The sequence below is a fragment of the Anguilla anguilla genome, chromosome 4 (genome assembly GCF_013347855.1).
Source record: "Anguilla anguilla isolate fAngAng1 chromosome 4, fAngAng1.pri, whole genome shotgun sequence".
NCBI lineage: Eukaryota > Metazoa > Chordata > Actinopteri > Anguilliformes > Anguillidae > Anguilla > Anguilla anguilla.
The window spans coordinates 14,177,693-14,201,182 of record NC_049204.1 but is presented as its reverse complement, the minus strand read 5'-3'; the positions used below and the strand labels follow the sequence as shown (position 1 = coordinate 14,201,182).

The 23,490-nt window shown below is 38.3% G+C and overlaps 1 protein-coding gene across 1 annotated transcript; it reads left to right on the top strand.

The window, feature by feature from the left end:
* The first annotated feature begins 1,577 nt into the window (after window positions 1-1,577).
* On the top strand, window positions 1,578-16,529 carry LOC118225212 (polyunsaturated fatty acid 5-lipoxygenase-like). The gene is made up of 13 exons (XM_035413305.1): window positions 1,578-1,636; window positions 1,837-1,869; window positions 5,254-5,373; window positions 5,910-6,010; window positions 6,472-6,629; window positions 8,041-8,169; window positions 8,413-8,613; window positions 11,317-11,403; window positions 12,876-13,045; window positions 13,162-13,277; window positions 13,393-13,493; window positions 13,940-14,107; window positions 14,520-16,529. Exons 5-13 carry the CDS (start codon window positions 6,543-6,545, stop codon window positions 14,697-14,699), a joined length of 1,239 nt encoding a protein of 412 aa, XP_035269196.1. The 5' UTR covers window positions 1,578-1,636; window positions 1,837-1,869; window positions 5,254-5,373; window positions 5,910-6,010; window positions 6,472-6,542; the 3' UTR covers window positions 14,700-16,529.
* The last annotated feature ends 6,961 nt before the right edge of the window (window positions 16,530-23,490 follow it).

Here is a 23,490-nt window from a genome sequence, read left to right as displayed (position 1 = left end):
TATTTTGAAGGCACTAAAATAATGCTGGACACTAGAGCAATTTGCATAATTTTTCTTGCATTTCACAAAAGCAGCCAGTACACTTACACACAAACTGATTTACTTGGAAATGGCCTGTGCAGCCTAAAGAACTGCACTCACATTTATAATTTCAACTGTACAATTAAGCTATTAATGAAAACCAATTTTCATCCTAAATATATCGGCAGGATTTTCCTGCTTTATTGCAGATATTATATACTGGATTTATAAAATATATGCACAATTCATAAATTCCCGTTTGAATTTTCTCCCCTGATTTTGAATGAGACGTGATGAAACCACAAATAATGTGAGAAAGTGGATTACATCATGTGGGGAATAGGGTGAATGAGTTTTATACAGAAACACTACTACAAAATGAGAGATAATTGAACAGAGTGTGAGAATGCAACCAGAACAGGTGTGAGTGATCAGCTCAGGGGAGATAGAGTTAGAGGAAACCACGCCCATACTACAAACTGAAACAAAGATCATGCTGGAGAAAAACAGATAACCAACTAAAAAGTGAAATGACGGCAGGAACATAACAAATTTAGTGACATTCAAAGAAATGATATTCATTGCAGAACACAAAAACCTCATTTATTTGGACAAATATGCCACCACCAGCTTCCATAACTGCACTACAAACAGAGCAAATACAATTTCAAATAATTCTTTTGAAAAAGTAGTTACAAATACTTTCTTTTAGAAGTAGTTTTAACTGGGAAAAAAAACAAAATGTTTTTTCATGTCATTTAAATAATCCATGCACAGTCATTGATTTATCAATCAAAATTATCATACCGATAAAGTAAATGCATGGGCACTGGAATTTCATGTGTTTCATTTAAATATATTTCATTTCATTATAAATTCTTGTCTAAATTCCAATTCAAACTCAGGAACTTATTTCAAATTTATCCGAAAGTCACTGTTTACTTTATAACTGACTACTGCTGGGTGGTGAAGATAACCTCCTTATAGAAAATGTATTTAGCCCCTATTTAACCAGCAGAGGTGGGTAACCCGGCTTCAAAGAGTAAAAAGACTGACCATGTATTTGCTCCACCACCATGCACTAAACCAGCTGACTCTAATTAGCATAACTCTTCAGCATGATCGGAGACTTAATTATTGTAATCAGCTGGTTAGTGCATGGGGGGAGAAAATACATGGCAGTCTTTTTACTCTTTGAGCAGGGTTACCCACCCTGTAACCAGGAAGTCCATGAAGCGAATGTATTTTGTAAGATAGGAAGGCTGGAGTTTACAGTGCCAATAATACGTCTTAGATGCTATTGAAAGTTGTAAATTTCTAATATATCAATGATATACATGGCTTTCAGGAATATTTTTTATTCATTTCAGCTATTCAGATATGACAGAAACACCTCATCGCAACAATCACTTAAGAGCGTAGGACTTTTATGTGAATGGCACTAAAATAATGCTGGACACTAGAGCAATTTGCATATTTTTTCTTGCATTTCACAAAGGGTTAATCTTGATGGGAAAGTATGTAATCTTTCTATGTTTTGGGTAAACCCGGAAGTCACTGAAGAAGCTTCTCAAGAACGTTCCACCGGCAAACCCTTGATTCTCAGTTTTTTCCTGTAAGTACAAACATTCCTGGATGTGTGTGAGAAATGAAATGTACTATCAAATTACTGATGTCAGTATGACTGCATTTCCATCTGCTAAAGTTCCCCTTTCCTCCAGAGGCAGATACACTCCAATGTTTGGCTTTCAGTCATCTCAATCTTATATAACGTCAGAAACAGTATTATGACAGAATGTATTCTTTGCTTTGTAGGGGCATCATCAGTATTTTTCCTGAGCAGTTGCAGTAAGTATTAAAGATTCATAATCTTAATTTCTTTTTGTATTTTTATATATATAGAGGCCAATGCAGCAGATTTTTAAAAATAATGAACAGAATACAACTGTGGTTACAGAATGGATTTTCTAACCATTGGCAATTCATTTTATAAACTTTCAATGATGGAAATGTGTTTGAGCAGAATTGTAGAGATCATCATCATCAACATCAGCATCATGCATTTGGTTCTTCTCTTCTCTATAGTAGCAAAAGGACCTTCTCAAATTGCCACAAGACCAGTGGTTGAGTCCAACTCCCTCTTTGTATTTTCTTTGCTGTTAGATATTGAGAATTTGGTTTTCCTCTAACACAAACATTCATGGACCTGCCTTTCAGATGAACTATTGTCCCCAGTCTTCTGGATACCTGCACTATCAATCAATGAAACTATTTATCGAGCGCATTTCATTCAGCGTATGGAGTTCGATGTGCATAGCAATGTCAAAAAGCAAAACAGGAAAAGAAATTAGAATAGAATAATTAAATACAGAGTTAAATACAGATATAAAAACAAATATACTGAGGTCATGCGGACATGCACACACAGAGACACACGCATAGCATCAGTATAAAATGGAGACTAATTAAGATCACACTAGGTTATATGTATTGGTCAAACTGAAAATGTGTGTTTTTTAGCATACATTTGAAAACCTCAACTGATGTGGCTGTTCTGAAGTCCACTGGGGGACTGTTACAGAGCCTGGGCCTATAGGAGCTGAAAGCAGCATCTTCATATGTTTTTGATTTTGTTTTTGACAGCATATCACCGATGTACTCAGGGGATAAACAATTGACAGATGTGAAAACAAGGAGCAGATTTAGAATTTATCATTTCTGAATTTAACTGGCAGCCAATGAAGGGACCTAAAAACTGGTGTGATATTCTCTCTCTTTTTAGTTTCAGTTATAAGCTGCATTTTTAACATCCTGCAGTTATGCTATTACCTTTCTTGGAAGGCCAGAGCGCAGTGTATTGTAAAAGAATGCCTAAGGTCTATAAAGCCTTTGTAAAAGTTTTTTTATTTTTATAAAAGCATGTTTAAGTTTTTTCAGTTTAGTGTCATGAGGAGAAACAAGAGGTCAGAGTTTTGCTGTATTAAAATGACAGAATGCAGTTTTAGTTATGTTATTTATGTGTTGCTGAAAATTTTGGTTGCAGTCTACACTGAGGTTTCTTGCCTGGGGCTTAATGTTTAGAGATAGCATTTTAAGGTTAACATTTTTTGCCACAGATGACCAAAATCTGTTATCCTTGTTCAGTTGGAGAAATTTATGCCCCATCCAAATTGATTGCAGAAATACAATTTAGATGGGAGTCTACTGGCTGAAGTTCATCTGGTATGGCTCATATATATAATTAGGTGTTGTCTGCATAGAAGTGAAAATTGATATTGTGTTTGCAAATGGAAGCATGTAAAGACTAAAAAGTAAAGGGCCGAGGCTTGACCCTTGAGGTACACCACATGAGATACCAACTCTTTTTGAGGAGTACTCACTAAAAACGTATGTCAGAAACCAACATAGCACAGAACCCAAGAGGCCCACCAAATTCCCAGCCTGTCAAGAAGGGTGTCATGGTGAACAGTGTAAAATGCTGCACTGATCAAGAAGTACCAGGATGGAAAAATCTGAGTTGAGATTCATTCTAGGCAAACAAATAGGGAGGGAGGTGGAGCGGTATGGCTGTAACACTGTTTTGGATGGATAATACACTTTCCTGTTTCTGATAATAGTGGGGATGGGTTCTGGGGATCGTCCACATACATAAACTGGCTAAAAGTTAATAACAGTGACCACAGGGGGCAACACTTGAGCGACACCTGAGATAGTTTTTGAAGTTGAGGGAGGATCCTGACTGAAAGGATTGAGGATTGGGGGGCGGGGGTAGGAAGAGGTGGCTGCCTTAAAGGGATGCGGACTGGCTCACAACAGTCATGACCATACGGTCAGCAGCCATACCATCATGCACACTGCTTCTGCCGAATGGCTGAAGCTAAGCAAGTGTGTGCTTAGTTAGTACTTGGATGGGAGACCACCTGGGAAAACCAAGTTGCTGCTGGAAGTAGTGTTGGTGGGCCAACAGGGGCCCCAGTGCAATGAGGGGGACACTGTGATGTTGGAGATGCCATCTTCCAAATGAGATGTTAAACTGAGGTCCTGACTCACTGTGGTCATTAAAGACCCCATGACACCTGTCTCAAAGAGTAGGGGGTTCCCTGGTGTCCTGGCTAAATTCCCAACCTGGCTCTCTCAAACTTGCCACCTAATCATCCCCTGATTTAACTGGCTAAATAAATTTTATCTCCCTCTCCAACTTAGCTAATGTGTGGTGAGTGTTCTGGTGCAAAATGGGTGCTGTGCATTACCCAGGTGGGTGCTACACATTGGTAGTGGGTGAGGTGAGGTCCCACTCATCACACATTAGGTGATGGCTAATGGGGATATTTCACCACAATTGTGTAAAAACTCATTTATGATTTTACGAGTGTTTGAAGTTCATAGATTTAATAATTAAATTCTCACCAGTGTTTATAGGAGTCAGAGAAACTAGAAATGCAGGAGTGACAGTATTTTTGTTCACTCATGGACACCAAAGCAGATTTTTTAATGGGTGCAAGGAAGTGACTCCCAATGTCTAAGTTAAGCATGTGCACAAGGCGCGTCTGAATACCTGCTTAGAATTCACGTGTAACTTCGAAACATGTGTAGCTCCTTCGTGCAATCCCCCTAGAGGCCATAACGTCTGTGTCCTGAGATTGTTCAACTCAGAATTTCAGTGTTCCTGCAATGAAACTATGAGTTTTAGTAGACGATACAAGACAACTATGCCAAAGACAGAGTTTCTAAGTACCACCATTGTCGCGCCTGTTAGCCATTTACCAAGCACCCCCTCTCTGCAGTCTCATCTGCAACTTGGCATTCATAAAAATTTTCTTTCACCACTAAAATTTGTTTTCCATCATAGCAACCACATATATGATTTTATCCAGTAGGTGACAGTATAAGCTTTCTAACAATTTATAACATGTCTATTTTAATTTTGCAATAGTGTTTTATAGCCCAGTGTAACCAAAACAATTTTCTCATCATCGCCGCCTTACGTATTCACTCTGTGGTAGCAGTAAAAGACATTGTACTCAGCAAAACATTATCGTTCAGTTTCGTCAATTTTTGGAAAATATTATTATACTCGAGATCTTCAGGGCATGGCTAAGGCATAGGTTTACTGATAGACCTAGCTGATATTGTTTTCTGGACTAAGAAGAGGTATTGTGTCAATATTGTCAAGTGTATTCGATTCAATTCAGTTTTTAATTAACATTTCATGTTTTAAACATTTTTCTACAGTTTCACTCACAAACCTGGCCTCCCAGGTTTCGTGAAAGGAGAGAACTTCTTTGATTTGCCAAAAGAGCAGTGGTTTGAGACTCGCAAGATAGTCACATTGATTTACAATGTTGTGAAGACGTAAGTGGAAATCCAATCTTTTTCTCCTCTTTGCTGAACAGCAGACCTACTCATATTTCTACAGCAATGAAATTCTGATCAAACACAACATTTTCAATGACTATAAACTCTGATAATCCTTAAAATGCCTCTTAATTCAAGATGAGCTTAAGTGAGTATGCTTGAATCTAATCCCATTCATTTCCCTAAATGTGTTTAAATTCAGATATTTTCCAAAATGTACTGACATAAAAATGCTGGTATCATTTGTTTTCTTTTATCATTTGTAAATATATATATATATATATATATATATGACTGAGTACTGACCAGATTAAATAAGATGAAGTTGTTTAAAAACACACTACCCTTGAGTATGAATTAATAACCAAAAATGATCACATTTGTTAGACAAATTGTCCCACAAAATTACAGTTCATACAATTAAGAGGAATTTGAATATGGCTAATCAATCATTACAATTGCAGTCTCAAGACTGTCTGTTTTTGATCACAATTGCAGTCTTTTGTATTGTAATGTACATGTATCTTTTGAAGTAAGGCACAGAATATTTTCCGAAGACTTTGGAACTTTTGCCGCAAGTGGAAGAAAATTGATGACATCAGAAATGTGTTTTGGTTTCCAAGCAAAAAAGCAGGTTAGTGTACTTCAGCTCTGAGATGATAAACTTACTCAAGTTTTACATAAAAACCATGCAATTCTTGAGCATTTATTGGAATTTCTTTTCAGTGCTTGAATTATAAAAATTTAAATCAAATCATACTATTCAGTACTCAGCCTGTCAAGTTTTAAATCACATATTTGACAAATATTTTGACACTTATTTAATAATCAACAAAGAATGTTTCTCAAGATAGTCATAATTTATTTGCATGTCTGTTGTAATACTGAAATTGTATAGTTAAAGAATTGGATCTCGTTCAATCTTGACACATTTTCAGAGTTACAATATATCTTAGTCATAATCACATCTGAGTGAATCTCTTCAGATAAAAGGAACGAGAAGCCGTAATGTATACTCTATGACATTCTTAATAAGTCTGAATCTGGGGAGCATGTAGTAATGTTCCATTTTGGTAACACATTTCTCTATCTTAGAATATATCTCACGACACTGGAAGGAAGATGCCTTTTTTGGCAGCCTGTTCCTCAATGGTTGTAACCCAATAATGATCAAGCGGTACGCGGAAGATCAGCAGAAAATTCCAACGGAGACTTTGGAAAAGGTGTACCCTGATTTCAAGGAAAACATCCAAGTGAGTTGATATGGCGTAGCTGGGTAATACTTTATAAAAATGTCATCAGCAAAGTGTGTTGTAAATAGCCAATTGCTCCAAATATTAGTATGTGTATTAAACAGAATTTATTGATGCAAACTCTTTTCAAATGATTTCAGGTTTATACATCAACGAATAAAGAAAAATATTTGGCATGACTGTACATCACTTTGGATAAAAGCATCTGCCAATAAAATGTATTAATTATCATTTTAATAAACTGTTTTGTTTTATAACCTCTTAAAAAATTCTGGCCCTCAAAGTATCTGGCAGCAAATGTTATTGACAGTAACATATTTTGTTTGTAAAACAGGCAACAAAGTTTAGTCTGAATTTGAGTTATCTATGTACAATAACATTAAGTAACAGCCACATTGTTATAGTTGTAACTATCTTCAGTGCTTGGATTGTCCTGAAAAACTATTTCAGTAAAAGATTTCTCAACTACTGGCTAGGCTTTCCTGGAGGACGTACCAATTTAATGCTACACTGGACTATCATAAAGTTATTTTATCTGATTAATGGGCTTAGCACTACTTGCTAAATTTTGTACAGATGGGTAACAAATTAAAGGAAAAACCTGGATAAATGAATGGAGAAACATAACAAATGCAGATGCTTCTGTACAGGTGTACTGCCTGATACAATTAAGCAATTAACATCCTATCATGATCTGTGACATGTATAAAGGGGACGAGCAGGCCCAGTTGACCTTGATCTAAGTGACTCTGATGAGGGTTCATTACTGGGGCACGGATGGCAGGAGCATCTGTCCCAAAGACTGCTCAACTGGCTCTTGTTTCAATAGGAACAGTGACTGAAGTGACATCTTCATATAGGTCTATGGGAAAGATCACTAGATAGGGTAAGAAAAAGTGCATGTGTGGTGTACACCAAGAGAATGGTGCAGGCCTGAATGCTTGACCCCTACTGTGAGGGAGTCCAGTGGCTTTGTTATGCTGTAGGGGGCATTTCCCTGCCATGGTTTCGGTTTTGGTCCACTTGTACAAAGTTATTCTGAGATATCACCTGTATTCTATGATGAAACATTTCTATTCTGATGGGAGTGGTCTACTCCAGGATGACAATGCTCCATCCACAGGGCATGAGTACGAAAATGATGTCAATCATATTCTATGGTCCTCACAGTCATCAGATCTAGTTCCAGAAACTATTAGAATCTATGCCACGGTGCATTAAAGCTGTTCTGGTGGCTTGTGGTGGCCCAGCACCTTACTAAGATGTTAATTTGTCACCCGTCTGTATATTTCACATATGTCTCTGATGGGAGATGAGTTCCTGAACCAGAGTTTGTGATTTTGAGTTCCATCATCTTCATCACCTCTCTACAAAACACTGAACAGATTTATGCTTTATCCTTTTCTACCAGAATGGAAGCATCTATGTGGTGGACTATGAGCTACTGGATGGCATAGCAGGTACAGTCAGTACGTTCGTGGCTGCACCCATTGTGCTGCTACAACAGACTGGTGAGGAGTTAAAGCCTATTGCCATACAGGTAAATCTTCCGTGTCATGGCATGAGAATTACTGTATTTCAAACAAATTAATTCAAACATTGGGGAGTTGGGACAATCAATGCATTTCCAGTAATACCTTCAACAAAATTGTATTTCCATGAGCTCTTTGTTAATTCTTGCATGTTGTACTAGGCTGTGCCAAAATTGTTTGTTCTGTTCATTGAGCAATCTATACAAGTAATTATATTTGACAAAAAGAAATAAATATTTTTTTTCTCATAGTTGAATCAGAAGCCTGGGGAGGATAATCCAGTTTTCACCCCTCAAGACAAGCCAGAAGCCTGGCTCTTAGCCAAGATCTGGGTCCGGAACTCTGACTTCTACATCCATGAGTTGGTTTCTCATCTTCTCAGGACACATCTGATGGGGGAAATATTCTTAATTTCTAGCTACCGTTTGGCTGATGGACATCCACTATCAAGGGTATGCAATACACAGAAACCCCATTTCATGGTCATGAGGTCTTGTAGGTGCTTTTAGATTTTGTTTGTTATATCTTAAAGGGGACTAAGAGCAGGGCTAAATCTTCAAACTCTGATAATTGTCCTGATCCTTCAGCAGACCAAGGGAGATCATTGATCATTTTTTTACAGTCCAATGAAGGCAAAGAATGGGCTTGTAAAATGGCAAGTCAGGCACATGGTATTGGATAGCATTGGATAGCATTGGATAATGGACTAAAGGCTGTTCCTGCAGCAGCTGCTTTGTCATGGAATTTGTGTAACCACACAGTTGTGTGCAACAAAATGCTAGCTACTGTATAATCTGTATTATACATTTGCCTTTTTTTATCTTCCATAAACAGAAAAAAGTAGAAAGTGAGCTAATGTTATCAAGCAACAAGCTGTCAATCATATAACTTGTGAATGAATAAAAAAGGCATAGTCAAGTTGATATAATTTAGATTAACATTGCCATTCAAAATGGTCTCTGAAATAGAAACTCCCGCCATTGTTTTTTACATCGCTAGTTAAATAGCTTGTTAACTTATAAATATTGCTAACTTTAAAGAAACATGGTTCAGTGTTGCAGTTTTGTTAGTTTGCCAGTTTGGGCAACTTGGAACGAAATCTTGCCCTAACTTTATACTTGTTCTGCCATGGCAAAGGTCACCTGTGAGATTAAGTGCATAAAAACACAGCCTCTGTAATTACTTATAATTTATTATTCAATTTTGAAAAACATTATAAATCATTTATAATATTTCACATTGGTAATTAATCTACCACAAACAATAAATGTGTAACTATCTACACAAATGGGAGTGAGATATGGTGACAGAGAGCTAGCTACAGTATATGCCATGAAAGTGCTTATGTAATTTTGATCATTGGAGAAACACAAACCTGAAATGTCATTATGGCTACTTTCCTCACCATCACTACGCTCACCACAAAGACTGGGAAAGTTCTAATTTAATTTGTTTTATTTTGTGTTAATTAAGTTTATTTATGAAATGTATTTATCAGGACCAATGCACATTCATCTATCATATGTGACTGAAGACATGTTTTCCTGCCGATGTCATTGGACAGGGCAAGAGACATGAGTAGGTGTAATTCTGAAGTGGCTTTTTGAGCCACTATGGCGCCAGTAAAAAACCAAGTGGACAATTGTCTCAAGGTTAATGCTCTTCTACTGCTCTTGTACTGGAAAGCTGTAATATTATGTTAGATTTTCTCACTTCTGAGAACATTGGGCCTCATTCGCCAATATCTTCCTAAGTTTTTTCGTAAATTTGTTCTTAAGAAAGATCTTAAGAAAAGTCTATGTCAGATTCACGGCGTGTTCTTAAACCGCAGAATTGTTTGCACATGTGTTCATAAAATGATGAATCCCATTGTCCTCCTAAATGTAAAGCGCATGCCAGTTGTTCCTAATTAGCATAGGTAAACGCCCCGCCAATCTCCATAAAAGGGCATGAGACTGCAGGGCTGTGTGCACACACAGAAATCGAAAAGAAAAGTTGAGAGCGAAAGAAGTCAATAATGCCCAAACAAAAATCTAAAGACGGTGGAGCACCGGACTCCAAATGTAAGAAAAACGTTTGTAGTTCTGAAGTGGAGATACTGCTGTGGGAAGTGAACAGCAAACAATCTGTCATATTTAGTAGCATCAGTAGTGGATATAAAAAAAACACAAAAAAAGATGCATGGGATGCTATTACTCGTTCAGTGAACGCTGTATCTGGAGAAGGGCGCACAACTGATGAAGTAAAAAAAAATGGGTTGATGTCAAATCTATGAGACAAAAATAAAAAAATGCTGGTGGGCATGGGCACAAGGAATTGCGTGTTATGCATTAAAACGACAAAGCGCTTCTTGTCATATTAATACCGCTAATTAAATCAACCGGCAGTAAATTGCATCGGAGTAAACCCGTCGCTGCACAAAACACTGCACAAAAAATGTATTGCCAGTCATTTTGGTGTCACCCCCTTAGTGACGACCCTGAATAAGTTCTCTTCTTCAGCATGTCCATGTGTTTAAAAAGTGTTACCTAAGTGCTTAGTTTGTATTCAAAATTTAAACATTTGCTTTTGTAGTATAGACCAAACATTGCATAAAATCAAAAAGGTTTGATTTTTATAATTTATTTACAGATGAACTTCCACTGAGGCAACCACCCTCTGAGGCGGAACCTGGCACCTTAATGCTTTGTAAAATAATGAAAATAATTATTAAAAATTATTATAAATGATAGAAATATTATTGTAATTTAAATCCTATAATATTATACAACTGTAGAATTGAAGAAAACACAATAACCAATTATTTTGCACAAACGTGTCAGCACTCAAATGTGCGTACGTGCGCTCTTGAGTGTGCGTAGATTCTGTTCTTAGAACAAATAACCTAAGAACAAATCCCAAATAAGAAAACATTGGTGAATGTCAGAATCTTCGTGAAAACTGAGTAAGTGGGTTTTAAGAAGAAAATTCTTCTTAAGAACTGTTGGTGAATGAGGCCCATTGTGTCAGCTGGGTCTGTTGAGTGTTCAAGAGTCTTCTTTAGGTTGCATACACATTTTATTTGTTAACTGATACATTTTATGCAGTGTATTTGCATATTGTTTTGTGTATTTTGCTCTAACAACAGTATAACTGATGCATTTATATGTTAACAGATTCTTCGTGCAACTGGTCGGTACACTTTACCTATCAACATTACTGCTAGAAACACCCTCATCAATAAAGATGGATTCTTCATAAAGGTCAGTATAAACTTTTATCATTGAATACCCAAGATAACATTTCTTTGCCGTTTCTCAATTATTGCTTAACACAAGAACACCATTGGGCATTTGGACTTTAATTATTCCCACCCCACGAATGCAATACTCTCCACCTTCCGTGACTTTTTCCAAATAGCTGGGTTTAAAATAACTGTTGTTAGAATTCTAAAAAATTCTCATTAAAGAAATACAGGCATTTTTGTGCCATTTTCCTCACAAAACCCCCCTGCCAGACAATAGGTAACAGGTCCTGATACCCAGGTGTGAATGGGTTGCTCTCTCCTCTGGTACACTATTCAGCAACTGAATGGCCAACGCTGTGATATGAATTGCTGGGTCATCGAAACTAATTTCGCTATATATAATCACACAAAATTAGTTCACAGCAATCCTTTGATGAAGATTATTTTCTCTGATTATTGACTTCAGTGTGGGAATCAATAGTTGTGGGCATTACAGTCATAGAAATGATGGGTTTATAACTTTGTGGAGATAACACCTCCGACACACTTTCAGTTTTTCACTGAAACAGCAACTTCGGATTGACTCTGAATAGACTACAGGATGGCAAAAACATGCAAGCGAATGGGACCAGAAGAACCACTGGAATCACGGATGAATGACTTCATCATGAACCTGGCATTCGAGCTGCATGAAAATTACATTAATTCAAAGCAGCCACGGTTGCAGCATCACCTTGCAATTTGCAAACCTATAATTCCTGGGAAGAAAATGCTGAGTTAGGACAGTAAATGCAGTCAGTATAGTGCTAAAAACCACTGCATGAAGTGCAACCAATTTGTTTGTGGTCCCTGCTCACACAAACAACCAGAGCTGTGCATTTCCTGCATAATTGATAAGTAAGAGGAGAGAGACAGTACATATGTAAAAACTCAACCAAAATTGCAGGAGCAAGGGAAGGGAGAAATGTGCCATTTTTTATGACTTGAATTACTTTTTTAAATTTTGCATTTTGTATTTCTTTAATTACATTCTCCATTTTGTGTTTAGCTTGTTTTGCACATTTTTGTGCTTTTCTCAATGTGCCTGTATTACGTCTTGGAGCAATTTCCCTTCCCTGTATAACAAAACCAATATAAATTGGAAATAAAAAAGGATAAATTGATACAGTAATGTAATGTAATGTAATGTCCCTTATTTCAAGAATATTTGCAACATACTCTTTCACAGTCTTTATGAAATTAGGCGGTTGTGGATGCTGAAATCGATGCTGTAATGCTGGATGAGCCTGATGCCACTGGGTGTCAGGCTTGGTGGCGTTAAGGTAGTAAGAAAGGGTGGCCCTCTCTAGTGTTAATATGGGACTATTATGGTGACTTTATTGAACCAATTGTGTCCCCTTGTGTGAGTACTGCTTACAGTTTTTTCATGTGTTAAAATTTTTTGCTACCCAGAAAACAATACTTTATTACATATTTTCACCCACACAGTACACAGGCATTGGGAGCGGTGGACTTTGGGAGGTCTTAACGAGGGCAACTCAGGAGATTACCTACGAGAGCCTCTGCCTGCCTGATAATGTGAAGCACCGTGACATTGAACATTTGAAGAACTTTCACTACAGAGATGACGCCATGGCCATCTGGAGGTCAATACAAGAGTAAATAACTATTGCATGAAGGGTGCATGCCTTTTCTGTGGTAATCTTTTCACAATTCCAGTTACCATGAATGCTAACTTGTTTATTTAATTTAATTACTTATTTAACATATCCAGGTTTGTTCGTGAAGTGGTGACTGAATGTTACAAAGATGATGAAGAGATATGCAATGACCTAGAGCTGCAAGACATGGTGTTTTCCATATACAGCTATGGATTTCTGCAGAAGTCAGGTAACCTCATTCATAATAACTTAAAAGCTCTGTCCACACTAACAAATGGCAACCTGTTTAAATTCAATGGTAAACGCGATTTTTTTTTTTACTTTGGATGTGTGTTGATCATTAGATTGCCCCTCAAGCCTGAAGACAAGAGAAGAAGCCATTAAATACATCACCATGATAATGTTCACCTGCTCAGCCCAACATGCCGCTGTGAGCCATGGGCAGGTACAGTACCCTTCATTCAGAAACATTCATAGATGGCCCAAAGAGAAAGACTGTGTAGATCAGATGATAGGTTTATTGTCTGTTGTAATGCTTTTAAATGCCATTAAATGCTGTACCTCTCTCCTTGTAATTATGCGGATTGTAATACAGATTTTGTCATGAGCACTAGAAATTTTCATATACATTTCACAGTACAAGGTGGATTTCAGCTTTATTTTTACACAAATGTCCTTTGTGACAGATCTACTTTTGCAATTAATTTGCAATGTGTATTGATTAAATTGATTTTGTCCAGATAGACCACTGAAAATGTGTCCTTAATACATGTGTTCTGTCAACATTTAGAATATAGGGCCTGAGATCACTGCAAGAATTGCAGCAGCACAATCGCTGTGCAATTCTCAAGCCAGCGAGAAGATTTATTGCTTACCCTTGTCATTAAACAGTATGATATCTATGCATGGATGCCAAATGGACCAACGACAATGAGGAAGCCTGCACCCAAGGACAAGGCGGTGACTGAGAAAGACATAATGGACACTCTCCCAGACATTGACACAACACTGGAGGCTATGAATGTGCTTCATTTCCTCAGCCAGGGTCCAAATGACTTTGTAAGTATTTTGGAAGGCAAAACCATATTTTCCCTCAGAAATAATACAAATGACTGGAAATTATTTTTATCATTGGGACTTAGAGAGGGTTGTTATAGCTATATATACCGAAATTGAGAATTGTGGCCACACACATCAGTGGTTTGGTGTTCATCTTGAAACAGATGTCATGCCTACAGTGAAATATGGTGTTTGATCTTTGATGTTATGGAGTTATTTTGCATCTACATGTCTTGGGGTTCTTGTGCTAAGTGGGATCATGAACTCAAGCAAACACCAAGACAAAAACATGGCATCCCCCTGTCACTACTGTGGCCCTCAAATAGCTTTTGTATGGGTTTTGAGATTTTGGATATAGACAAGCCTTCCCCTTTCAAGCTCTGGCCCTCAGTCCTGATCACTTTCCCCACAGGTGCGACTTGGACAGTACCCTGAGGACGTTGCCTCTGAAAAACACATGAGAGAGCCCATCTTAAACTTCCAAAGGAACCTGAATAAAATTGGAGAGGCGATCAAGAAGAGGTCTGCCTTCAAAGACTTCCCCTATGAGTACTTGTACCCTGCAGGGGTGGAAAACAGCATCACAATCTAATGTAATGTCAGCATGAGAAAATGGTATGTTTTTGAAAGATGTACAATTTTCTATGTTAAAGCAGATTACCGATCGTGGTATCTTGTGGACTTACGCATCACAATAACGATGACTCTCTCAGATGTCTGCTGCTTCTCTGTTAGCTAGCCATGACATAGCCACTTAGTGATGTTGTTTACACTATTGCTCATATGAATAAGGTGAATACACTTATGTTTCTTCTGGCGTGTAAGTCACTCAGGATAAGAGTGTCTGCTAAATGAATATGTAATTATTCTGGGGAGTTTTTTTCTGTATGCCAGTTTTTGAGTTTCTGTCAGGGTTCTGTGTCTTCCCCCTGTGTTGTTTCTCTGTTGGGCCGCCAGATGGCGGCACCTCGGTTTTGTGTCCTGTTAATTGTTTTATTGGTTCGCGTTACCTAATTATTAGTTGCGTCTTGTCTCGTGTTCCCCTCCCTCTCTGTGGCTTGATTGTTCATCGTGCCCTCCTGTGTCTCGTCTGCGTCTTTCTATTTAAGTCTCCCTCTCCCCGACTCAGGCGCAGGAATCTTTTGCTGTGCTTTGGTTTGGTTTGTTTTGTTTGCTTGCTAGCTAGCTACCTGTTTGTACCTGTTCCTGCCTGATTCCTGTTCACCTGTTGCTTGTCTGCCTGTGCCCTGCCTGCCCTGTTTTCCCTCGTTTTTGGGTTTTTGTGTTTTTTGTTTTTTCTTGTGAATTTTTGAAGATTTTCGTTTGTTTGTAAGTTTCGCCCTGCGAGTCCCTTTGTTCCCTGTTCTCTGTTAACTAAAGTCTTGTTTTCCCCATTTTTGGACCCTCTGTTTTTACTCTGCTTTTGGGTCCATCCCGTACCCACTCCTGACAGTTTCGTTTGTCAGAGCACCAGTAGACGGAGAAAGAAACTGGTCAGCTGAAAAGTTGGCCAGCTGAGACTAGTGATGAGCTGAAAAGCTGTCGCTGGGTTTTACTTTATTTAGTCTTCATTTTAGTTTGTTGTTTTCGCCTGGAACGCATGAAGGGGAAGGGTGAAGGTGTTTGTATATTTCATTTTGTGTTGGTGTGGGTACGCTCTCTCGCTCTCCATGCGGCAAACAACGGTTGACTCCTGGAACTGCTGCATTTCCCTCTCAGGGGTGTCACACCTGCATGTGACATGGTATTACTGTGTAAGGTTTTGAAAACATTTGCAAACATTTATTTACAAGGTGTCTTGTTCAGTATGACTTTATAAAATGTGATTTTGTAAAGGGTACAAATGTAATTTAATTGCTTTGCAAAAGGACTTTTCATTAAAGTACCTTTTAAAATATTTCTATGCCCTGGATATACCTCCTTTCCTCATAGCATTTCCCAGTGTATTTGCATTATGTGATATTACTTTTTTCTGTCATTGTCTTTGTAAATAATGAGGCCAGTGTCATACATGGTGATACTGCTTTAAAGGTTTTTTTAATGGTTAAGTCATGCTCTAGGTTTTTGTGTCTATGAATCACCATTGGCATGAGGAGCTAGTGTCTTCATTACTGAGTTTGTTTGAATTTGTCCTTATTTTCAATTCAATTCCCAGTTCATATTTTGACAAAAGTCAACTTACTGTAGGTGCAAGCAAGTTTGGTTTTCATACTTTAGAGCATTGGTATTTTCATCCCGGTTGGATTTGACTTTTGGGGGAAGTGGATTGGCACAAATGCAATGGTATGTTTACTGAATAAAAGATTCTAAAGAAAGAAAAATGTTCTGTCTATGTTGCACCCACATAGATACTATTATAGTATCAATACCATACTAAAGTGTATCATTTAAAAATAAATAAAACATCATGATGTAGATATTAGAAAACTATTTTAATGTAATATTTGTATGATTTCTTGACATAAAATTCTAAATAAATCATTGGAACGCAATGGAATGATTAGTAAACATCTTGTTCTCTTATCTAAGATATTCCCTGAAAGTCCTGTCATTCTCATTCTCATTGTCAAACTTAGCTCATATTTCCTCACCTAATCATCCCCTATCTAACTGGCTGCGCAATCTCTGGCATTTCCAATGCAATGTCACTGCAATAGAATAGAATTTTCAGTTGAGCTACATTGTTAAACAACAGTGAATTTGACAGAACGGCTTTTCGTTTGTGGAAAATTAGAAAGATGAAATATTATACAAGTATAATATATATAATACAAGTGTATATCTTTACGTTTAGTGCCTTAAGCCCTATTTGCTTGGGACTAGTATTACCTGGGGACCTCGTGTGATTGAGAAATCCCCCCCCCCCCCACGTCTGTGTTTCGTGTGGCGCATTCATCTGTATTTTACTCCAATTTACTGACATTATCCCCCCGGATATGATTGAAAATGTCATGGCTCTGCTCTGCGTAACAGTAAAATACGACCCCAAATCACCGAGATGCCAATTCGCACGGGACTAATATTATCACATGACCTCTATGTTTGGCAAAATATGGTAATTTGCGGTGGAATTTTTACTTTACAAATTACGGACATGGCAGATGCGCACAGGATTAAGATCGCAGACGACTTCCGCAATTATTACAAGTTACTAGAGGTATAGTCTGAGCATGTTGCCAAATATGTAACCTCCCATTTTTAATTAGTTCGCTTAGAGAAAGATTTATTGTTGTTTCTTATCTTTTTTAAGGACAGCAATTTTCTCTGCCTGTCTTGGAGGTATAAAGCGTGCTGAATAAACTGTATTCTCAGACAATTGTAGACTCTATATTTCTCTATATGATATCATGTATTAAAGCTTAACCTTGAGTGAAGTCTCTGTGTATAACTGAATTATTCCTCAACGTTTGATAAGAAGTACCTAAATGAGCCTGCAGAGTTCTGTCAGAGTTCTGGAAAAAGGTCTTGTGGACAGATGAGACTAAGATTTACTTGTATCAAAGTCATGGCAAGCACACAATATTGAGGCCAAAAGGAGCTGGCCAAGATCCAAAGCATGGTTTGGGCACGTATGGCTGCTAAAAGTACTGGCACATTTGTCTTCATTGATGATGTAATAGCAGCAGCAGAATTCATTCTGAAGTGTACAGAAGCATATTATCGGTTCAAGTTCAACCAAATGCCTCCAAAATTATTGGACAGCACTTCATCCTGCAGCAGGACAATGATCCCAAACATAATGCAACAGCAACAAAGGAGTTTTTCAAAGCCAAAAAGTGGAATATTTCACCCGATTTTAATCCAATTAAACATGCATTTCATATACTGAAGAGAACTTAAGGCAACTAGCACCCAGAACCAGCAGGATCTGAAGATGTCTGCAGTACAGGCCTGGCAGAGCATCAACAGAGAAGATACTCAGTACCTGGTAATGTCTATGGGTCACAGACCTTGCAGTTATTGCATGCCAAGGATATGCCACAAAGTAAGAAAATATGAGTACTTTAATTTTAATAACATTAATATGTCCCAAAGTTATGGTGCCAGGAAAATGGGAGGTTATGTATAAAAAGGATACAACATTTCTATATGAAACTAAAACATAAAAATATCCTTTAATAACAGCTGAGAATATTGGGATGGCAGGTATGCCATCCCGCCAAGTTACGCCTTGGCGGGGGCATGCCCCATACCTATACAGCACCGAGAGTTTGGCACTTTTCAGGGTTCCCCACAGAAATAATCACAACAGCCACAGACACTCAGCCCTTAAAAACATTAAATTCTGTACATTCTGACCCCATTTCAACAGACAGATTTCATAAACAACTTCACATGTCCACATAATAAAGCCCCAAACTAAGGGGATTTTGCGTTTTCTCCTTCTTCTTCTTCTCTTTCTTCTTCTTCTTATTCTTCTTCTTCTCATTCTTCTTCTTCTCATTCTTATTTTTCCTGCCGCCTATCCCACTAACAACATGTCTCCCCATTGGACATTTTACCGACACCAGCCAAATCCTCACCCTCACGACCCAATCAAAAACACGCATACACACGCAAAATACCCATACCTTTTTACTCTGAAACATTTCCTACTTAAACAGCTAATCTGCCTCTGGCCTAGTGGGTATGGTTACAGTCTTGGGAACAACATCTGTCATCACCTGCAAACAATCACACACGTAAGTACATGTCGCTGGTTTACCAAGGAAACCCTCTACCCTCTTCTGGAAAGCGTAGTTCCCTGGAATTAATTGCAGTTACACACCCATCTGACCGTTTCCATTCCAATGCAGACAGAAGCTACAAGTCCTGTTTGCAATAATCACCACATAAAACTGCCGTGGCGTGTACTCAAATCTCATAAAAAACACGTTTTCAACGTACAAAAATGCCAAGTTACTCAAAAGTATTGATATCAAAATGACGCCAAGTTACGGTACTACAAACAATATAGGCTATCTTGCCTCACCGAAATGACATAAGATGTATTTCAAAGCAATGCTACCCAATATTTCCTTAATTCTTTCAAGTCACTTGGCCCTGTGTGTATAAGCATGCACTACATGGACAGGCCAAACATATGTGTGGATGGCTCTCTCACAGTCAAGATTGATTGAATAGGCGTGTATATGTCCAATTTGTATTGGTATGTATGTATTTTGCTGCCCAGCCTTTCTGTTGCGTGAATGACATAATGTTTCTTGGTATAAGTGTGTGTTCGTAAATGTGAATGTAACATGCTGCGAGGGAAATGTCCCCATGGGGATAAAGAAGTTGTCTATGTATGTATGTACAATATGTATTTTACATGCAGTATTTAGTGTACGTAGCAAATATACAATAACTTGCACATGTACTCAAATTCAGTTCAGAAGCAAGTATAAACATGTTTTCTGGAGAAATATGCTTCCTGTAGTTACTCAGCAGAAGTTTTGTACATTAATTTCAATGTGTTCCATGAGGCAATTCGAAATATTTGACTCTTTGATCTGACACAAAGTTTGCATGACATTGTAAAATGGTAAGATTACAAAACACAGGGCCAAGTGACTTGAAAGAACTGAGGAAATATTGGGTAGCATTGCTTTGAAATACATCTTATGTCATTTCGGTGAAGCAAGATAGCCTATATTGTTTGTAGTACCGTAACTTGGCGTCATTTTGATATCAATACTTTTGAGTAACTTGGCATTTTTGTACGTTGAAAACGTGTTTTTTATGAGATGTAACAGTCGGTATAAAACATTAGCTGTTAAAGTGGAGGGTTAAGTAATGTGTGAAATCTATTGCACTACTGTGCTTTTCTCATGTTCAGTACTAGTAGTTATACTTATCAGTGAGTCGTGATTTAAATGTAATGTTTTAATGGGGAGTTGCAGAATGTAAATACGTAGTAATTGTTTGTATGTGGCTAGATAGAGAACAGGGCGAGGTAGCATGAACGTAGAAACGTGGAATTTGCTGATAAGAAGGTTTTGTACGGTAGTCAAGTGAAGAAATATAGTTAGTAGAAATGGCAGAGTGGTGAACTGCTGTAACGTTTTAATAAAAGGAATACATTTGCCGTCATGAAATGCATATGAGTGGTGGTGAATGAGTTTTGGTAAAGAAAATATAAAAGCGTAAGAAAACGTCTTGAGGGCGAGGCGGGATTCATCCTTCAACCGGAGGTTTACCAGCGTGTGACTTTGTTAGTGCAGCACCATGACATAGCTATGCAATGCATGAAATATCATTAGCAAATCTGTCCGTGGTTTTAAAGAAGAACACAGGCCAGTAAGCACAGAAGAGCTCCCGTTGAATCCATATGGCTTTGCAATATTGTAGCCGGTTAATAACGGAACGTGCAGACGGTACGTCATAATGCAGTGTATACGTTCGGTGAACGGCCGATAGATATGGTGTAAAAGCAATAATTGAGAAGTAGTAGACAATTATTAGTGAGGGTAAAAGCAGGTTAAAAAAAAACATGTCTCTAGCTGGGTTTGAATCTACAACCCCATGTTTCTAAGATTGTAACCATACCCCCTAGGCCACAGGCAGATTAGCTGTTTAAGTAGGAAATGTTTCAGAGTAAAAAGGTATGGGTATTTTGCGTGTGTATGCGAGTTTTTGATTGGGTCGTGAGGGTGAGGATTTGGCTGGTGTCGGTAAAATGTCCAATGGGGAGACATGTTGTTAGTGGGATAGGCGGCAGGAAAAATAAGAGTGAGAAGAAGAAGAATGAGAAAAGAAGAAGAAGAAGAAGAAGAAAGAGAAGAAGAAGAAAGAGAAGAAGAAGAAGGAGAAAATGCAAAATCCCCTTAGTCTGGGGCTTTATTATGTGGACATGTGAAGTTGTTTATGAAATCTGTCTGTTGAAATGGGGTCAGAATGTGCAGAATTTAATGTTTTTAAGGGCTGAGTGTCTGTGGCTGTTGTGGTTATTTCTGTGGGGAACCCTGAAAAGTGCCAAACTCTCGGTGCTGTATAGGTATGGGGCATGCCCCCGCCAAGGCGTAACTTGGCGGGATGGCATACCTGCCATCCCAATTTGTTTTTGTTTCATAAAGCTGATGTATACTTTGCCCTTAATATGCTAGCAACATTTTTTTTTTAAATCTACAATGACTGAATTCTGAATGATTAAAAAAATTATGAATACTGATAATTAAAACACAGTTCTCAAGAATGACCTTTTCATAAGTGAATGCCATGTTCCCTCAGCAACAAAACATTTTACATCCATCAAATAAATAAAATACCTGAAATCATTCTGAAACTTGACTCATCTGTTTCCCTACGAGTACCAAATGTACAGCAACCTGTCAAATGTGTAACATTTCCCGGTACCATCAGCAACAGCAGCATAGCTACACTGAGGGAACATTATGTAGCAGTTTGGAATCTGTCAGAAAGTGTTCCTATGGAAAAAAATGCTGGCCAGTGGAAATAACTTCAGTTTTGTTTTGCATGGATAAGGGATTTTAAGGCATAAAATTTTAAATCCACAGGTCATTTTCTTTGATCTCCAGCTGTGATAAATACAGTTTGAGACATCTCATTTAATTTCGCAGTGATCTTGAAGTTGTGATTGAAAAACAAAGGGTTGACTTGAATCTTGTTTACTCGGCTTCTGTGAATGTAAAATTGTTGCCGCTGACTTTAATTACAGCACTAGTTCTTGCCAGAAACACTGATACACGGGGAACAGGCTGCTTCAGATGCAAGCTGTACAGGCTCACAGGCTCCACCTTCTGGTTATGATACAGCATTTTACACTTGTGTACTTTAATATACCCACGGCCACATGAAAGTTGCCCTACATCTACGGACCAGTTCAGATTGGTCTTCTAGTGGATGTACATTCCAAGGCTCAGCACCAATGTCTGAATCTGTTATTACAACAAAAGCATCTCCTACATCTTGATCCTCGATAAATATGCCTACATGTGCCATAGGAAACTATTTGCCATTCGTGACAATGAGCACAAATCAAAGTCAACGATCAATATCCTTTCCCCGACTCTTCATAAACACCTTATTTCCTCATAGTCAAGCCTCTCGGGGCAATCAGTGTGAGTGCAGGTGTAAAACAATAGCGAAAATTTTTTCAAAGAGGCAACAGGGTTTTAACACAGGCAATATGCGTATATATAATGGTAGGGTCTCACTGCTAGCACTGAAGGCTTGTCACAGAGACTGGGACATGGAATTTGTTGAACACTGACACTGCGGGCTCACACTCAGAGCCAATGGAAGATTTCATTGTAAGGACACTGATACTGAAAGGACAGTGACAAAAACAGGCTCAAAACTGTCCCTAGTACATCCCCCCTTGCACAGCTGCAGTTCAGAGTCCAGTCGGAGAGAATGCAACCGCATGCTATGAGACGAGATTCAAAAACAGTATACATGCACCCGGGCAGTCTTTGTAAATCTGTACAGAATATACAGGCATCAGGTCGAATGGTCTTTTTGGCTGGAGCTGCAAGTTGACGATGCTAAAAATTCAGACACGCTACAGGAAGAGACAATGAAAGGAATCAGAAAAGGCCAACTGCCCAGTGATCCTCAGGTTATGGAAAGCGACGGCCACACCAAGCTGTAATCAGCTGTGTGTGTCTGTATGTACACGAGTGTGAATGTGTTTGAGGGGGATGAGAGGGTGTCAGAGTTTGACTTCAATGGGGTAGAAAAGTGGGCCAACAACATAGGGCACACAAAGATTGGTCATTAGCCATAGGTCACAGCAGGTCACTAAATTAAATTAGAACAAACAGGAAAAGGAAAGAATGTACCCAAATAAACGACAGGAAAACCCCTAAGTTACATAAAGATGCATAGAAGAGAGGGAAATAATTAATAGTCATTTTCCACCATCAATGTGTTCTCTGTGACAAACCTTAGGATGAATAAACTATTTTACTTGTCAAAAAAAAAAAAAAAAAACCCTTCAGAATTTCAAGTGATGGCCAGGTTCACACACCTTGCAATAGAAGTATCGACTAACAGCCTTCTGGGACCAGGGCTCATGGTAAAACTCTGCCCTCCTTTCCTCCTCAGGATTCCCAACAACATCTGTCATCACCTGCAAACAATCACACACGTAAGTACATGTCGCTGGTTTACCAAGGAAACCCTCTACCCTCTTCTGGAAAGCGTAGTTCCCTGGAATTGCAGTTACACACCCATCTGACCGTTTCTATTCCAATGCAGACAGAAGCTACAAGTCCTGTTTGCAATAATCACCACATAAAACTGCACCAGGAAATACCACAACCAAATTGGCAGTTAGGGTTGAGCATGTTTCAGCACAACGTTTCCGCTGGTAAGGTTTTGCCGTGGCGTGTACTCAAATCTCATAAAAAACACGTTTTCAACGTACAAAAATGCCAAGT